Source organism: Priapulus caudatus, unplaced genomic scaffold (assembly GCF_000485595.1).
Source record: "Priapulus caudatus unplaced genomic scaffold, Priapulus_caudatus-5.0.1 Scaffold348, whole genome shotgun sequence".
NCBI classification, from domain to species: Eukaryota; Metazoa; Priapulida; class Priapulimorpha; order Priapulimorphida; family Priapulidae; genus Priapulus; species Priapulus caudatus.
In genome coordinates this window covers 30,708-35,262 of record NW_014577409.1, presented here as the reverse complement: position 1 = coordinate 35,262, position 4,555 = coordinate 30,708, and the positions used below count along the sequence as shown (strand labels likewise).

Below are 4,555 nucleotides of genomic sequence, written 5' to 3'. Positions count from 1 at the left end.
AGTCATCGGAAAACATGGTGTATGAAAGTAGGCTAGGGGCGGGCTCTTTGGTAAGCATGGTCTTCTTGAGAGTGGCGCGATGGTCGTTCCGTGCGAATCACGATGACATTACTGGTCAACTGTCTAGCAGGCTTACAGACTTATGACACAGTGCAATGTCATGACATCAGTTGTGTTGTGCAATTACAGCTTCGTAGTGGGACAACTTAGTGTGTTAACCAAACCACCAACAAGTTAGCCATACATGTGATGATGTGACCGCATTTTCTCGTCAAGTGACTGTTGGTCTTCTTTTTTGACTGTTCGTCGTATGATCGTCTAGTCTTGTCGTGTGACTGCTTACTGTGAGTGAGCTTTGGCAAAGTGGGCCGACAGTCGAGGGGCCTGGCTGAAGCTCTTCTTGCAAACGTCACAGCGATACGGTTTCTCACCGGTGTGAGTGCGCATGTGCTTGTGCAGGTCCGACACAGACGCAATGCGCAGTTTACACACGTCGCACTGGTGCCGTCTCTTCCCAGTGTGCACTTGCTCGTGTGAAAGAAGAAGATGCTTGCGAGCGAACGTCGCTGCACAAGTATCACACGCAAACGGTTTCTCGCCGGTGTGAACCATGAGATGCTTCTTCAGGTCGGAACGTGTCACACTGCGATACTCGCACAAGTGGCAGGTGTACGGTTTCTCTCCCGTGTGTATGCGCAGATGTGACTTGAGATGCGCGTTGATCTTAAACCGTGCTGGACACACTGTGCAGCCGTAGGGTCTCTCACCTGTGTGTATGCGTGTGTGCTTGTTTAAATTTGACATGCTGCGGAAAGCCCACGGACACACTTTACACTTGTAGGGTCTCTCTCCGGTGTGTATGAGCATGTGGTCCATCAGTCGCTGCAATATTTTGAACGTTGCACCGCACACTTCGCATTTGTACGGTCTCTCGTCGCTGTGTCTGTGCATGTGGCTTGTCACTCCCTGCCGAGTTTTAAACGTCGCTGCACACACGTCACATTTGTGCGGCCTCTTGTCGCTGTGCTTGCGTGCATGGTTCTTTAGTCCAAGCACAGTTTTAAATGTCGACACACACACATCGCATTGGTATGGTCGATCTTTTCTGTGCGTTTGGATGTGCATTTTCAACGTATCTCGAGTTTTAAATGACGACACACACACATCGCATTGGTATGGTCGATCTTTTCTGTGCGTTTGGATGTGCATTTTCAACGTATCTCGAGTTTTAAATGACGACACACACACATCGCATTGGTATGGTCGATCTTTTCTGTGCGTTTGGATGTGCTTTTTCAACGTATGTCGAGTTTTAAATGACGCCACACACACGTCGCATCCGTACGGTCTATCTTTGTGGTGCGTGCGCATGTGATACGCCAGTCCTTCGTGAGTCTCATACGGCGACCGACAAACGTCACATGTGTACATTGCATGATATATGGATGGATGGAATATCGATGGATATGTATGAATCCGAAACTATATATGCTCTATGCTCTATGCATAGCTCTATGCTATATGCACTCTGCTCTGCTATATATACATGCTGTAACTATGACGTTATCATCGCAAATATCAGAAGATCCGGGGTATCGATATCAACATGGATACGGGAAGTTGAAGCGCAAGTGACGATTTCAGCTAGACTGGTAACGGACCTTCACTCCGCCAAGTATCCTTGGCTACACTGAACTTATAGTTAGTGCAGCGTGTGGAACTGTCCACCGGGTAGCAGTCTAGCTTAGTCAGCCGAGCCTTGTGTAGAAAAAGGACTTGAAAATGCTATGTACATGGCCTCGTTGCGCCATCTATCGGACACCAAATGTACGAGAATAATTTCACGGCGTGAAACAGAAAAAATGGAAACTCGCTTTTCTAGAGGAAAAGGAAACGCCCCGACCAGCAAACCAACAATTACGACCATTTGTAGGAAATGTCCAGCTACGTGCGTAGTGAAACCCCTCCTGCAATGGGCAGAACTGCTCAATTCAGCAATTATCCGGGCTTTCGTCTATACCCAAAGGGACCTGGCTAAGGTGATAGAGTGGGGGCAGCGAAGTTGAGTTAGTTTGCCGCTACGCTGTGTTTTCGCGCTTCGCGTGGATATCCGGCTGCAGATCGTCAAGTGTCATGTCACTCAGGTCATCCATTATCGGTGCTCTATTCCCTGCTACGTGCACTGTTCTTAGACACAAAGGTGAGCGACCTGCGTATGCAAGGCAGATAATGCATCGAGATAAACGACATGGCGGAGTTTACTCGCACATCCGGGCTCTCGCGGAGATGCGAAACTACGGTCGAGGTTATATCACACCCCTCACAGCAGGTCCTATCCCAGAAACCACCGCAGCCTACGCCCTACTCCCTAACGCTAACCCAAATTAAATTTAATTAACACTAATAAATGTAATTAAATTGTAAATAAATTATGTAAATATTTGCGAAAAAATAGTTAAATGGATAAAAATAAAAAAATAAAAAAATAAACAGATGGGATTCGAACTGACGATTTTCAGTCGTAACGCCAGCCGCCCTACCAGGTCGGCTATTCAGCCGTATTGGAATTATATATTTTGGATGTGCCATGCATACATGCATCGGTGCGGTGGTTTCTGGGATAGCCTGCTGTCAGGGGTGCGATAATACCCTAACCCGAAACTACAGCTGCGACTAGGGGCAGCGCGTCTCCCAAGTCCGAAATGCGCCGAATTATTAGTATTATATATTTTTTTAATTAGGGATAGGGTTAGGGTTAGGATTAGGGTTAGGGTTAGGGTTAGGGTTAACTGATTTTTATATCCACAACTTATTTATACAAATAATGCGCCATCTAGCGGATCACTATCTCTCCCTGAGACCTACTATTTCGGACTTGGGAGACGCGCTGCCCCTAGAGGCATTCTGCTACTACTGGCAGAAACTACTGGCCAGAAACTAACTAAGGCCCGAAACTACTGGCGCAGAACATAGGTGCAGAACTGTCAATGGGTGTATATTTTAAAATTCAAGGAGTTTACAAGGAGTCGTATCAAATTCAAGGACATTTCCATGCATATGCGGACTATGGTTACCACATGATTCGGTTCTCGATTCAAAGCAGATACCCTCAAGGTTTTAGGCAAAATTTTATCCACTTTTCATTTTAAACTTTATTCGATGGCTAACACTATGTGCCACCTGTGTACATGCTCATTTCTCCATATAACGGTACATGTGAACTTTTAGAGCGTTTTGATTGCCCGCATACACGTGTAGTAAGCAGCAGCTGACGTCACTGATGACGTCAGAGACATGATACAATCAGAATTTTCATGATATTCACTACGCCAGAATCATTCAGCATCAACCCTCCTACAGCTGTCATCTGCCAGTGATAGTTGAAATTGCCGCGCGACCGAAAATAGCCCCGTTTCCCGTGTTACACACCTGGCATTTAGGCGCGTGTTTGTTGACACATAGCTTAGTAACGGCATGCAGTACACATCGTACGCGCGTTTTGCATGAAAGAGTGGTAACCGCGTAATTTCTCACAATTTCTCAAGGTGCATGAAACATATTACCAATTTAGTGGTGTCAGTTATTCATGGATATGTCACAGTAAGTACTAACAGTAGATGTTTCACACACGTTAATTCACCCATTTTGCACACAGGCGGTCGATCATTGTGAAAAATAGAAAAACGCTGATTTCTCCCTTTCGATTTCTGACATAGTAGGCGATGTATAAATGGATATTTCTCTGTGATTACAACTCGGATTAATTTAATTTTACACTCGTTTTAATGGTAACATATTGCTGTTAAAAAGTGCGTCAGGGATTGTTATTAAGTGCCGTATTTTATTAGCTATGCCTCTTTATTCGCTAAAATTTTTAATTTTAACAAACAACTTGATTTTTAAGCAGTTTTTTTCATTTTTCTCAGTAAATATGAAACTTAAAGAAAAGTCCTGATGCGCTATTTTGGTACATATTGTGCTTAACCTGTGCTTGTGGCGAAAATTTTGCTTCCTCACTCTTTGTGGTAATTGAGAAATATCCAAAATACCATTTTTACATAAAAAAGCAAAATTTGCGTGGTAACATAATTAGGTGCTGGAAATTTCATGAATTTTTTTGGCTTGAGCATAGAGATAAATCTCCTCTATAAATAAAACGTGTGATTGATTCAATTCATTCGTCAATAAACGTTTAATCTTCATTAGAGCAAGAGTTATCGTTAAGAGTATCCTTAAGAGAATGTAAAGGAGTTTGATTGAAAGCTCGGTAGGTTACCACGTGATTCGGTTCTCGATTCAAAGCAGTTACGTTAAGAGAATGTGAAGGAGCTTGATTCAAAGCTCGGTAGGTTACTGTCATTCGGTTCTCGATTCAAAGCAGTTACGTTAAGAGAATGTGAAGGAGCTTGATTCAAAGCTCGGTAGGTTACTGTCATTCGGTTCTCGATTCAAAGCAGTTACGTTAAGAGAATGTGAAGGAGCTTGATTCAAAGCTCGGTAGGTTACTGTCATTCGGTTCTCGATTCAAAGCAGTTACGTTAAGAGAATGTGAAGG

At 43.9% G+C, this 4,555-nt stretch overlaps 2 protein-coding genes across 2 annotated transcripts in view; one reads left to right on the top strand and one right to left on the bottom strand.

The window, feature by feature from the left end:
- LOC106809355 (gastrula zinc finger protein XlCGF8.2DB-like) overlaps positions 1 to 1,134 on the bottom strand; it is a 9,820-nt gene extending 8,686 nt beyond the window's left edge. The window contains exon 1 of the mRNA XM_014812419.1: positions 370 to 1,134. Coding sequence (XP_014667905.1) covers positions 370 to 1,125 — 756 coding nt within the window. The 5' untranslated portion in view covers positions 1,126 to 1,134. The remainder of the gene's footprint in view (positions 1 to 369) is intronic.
- A 3,096-nt stretch (positions 1,135 to 4,230) lies between these two features.
- Positions 4,231 to 4,555, top strand: part of LOC106809361 (leucine carboxyl methyltransferase 1-like) — a 25,525-nt gene continuing 25,200 nt past the window's right edge. The window contains exon 1 of the mRNA XM_014812426.1: positions 4,231 to 4,267. The gene's annotated coding sequence lies outside the window, so the exon portion shown is untranslated. The remainder of the gene's footprint in view (positions 4,268 to 4,555) is intronic.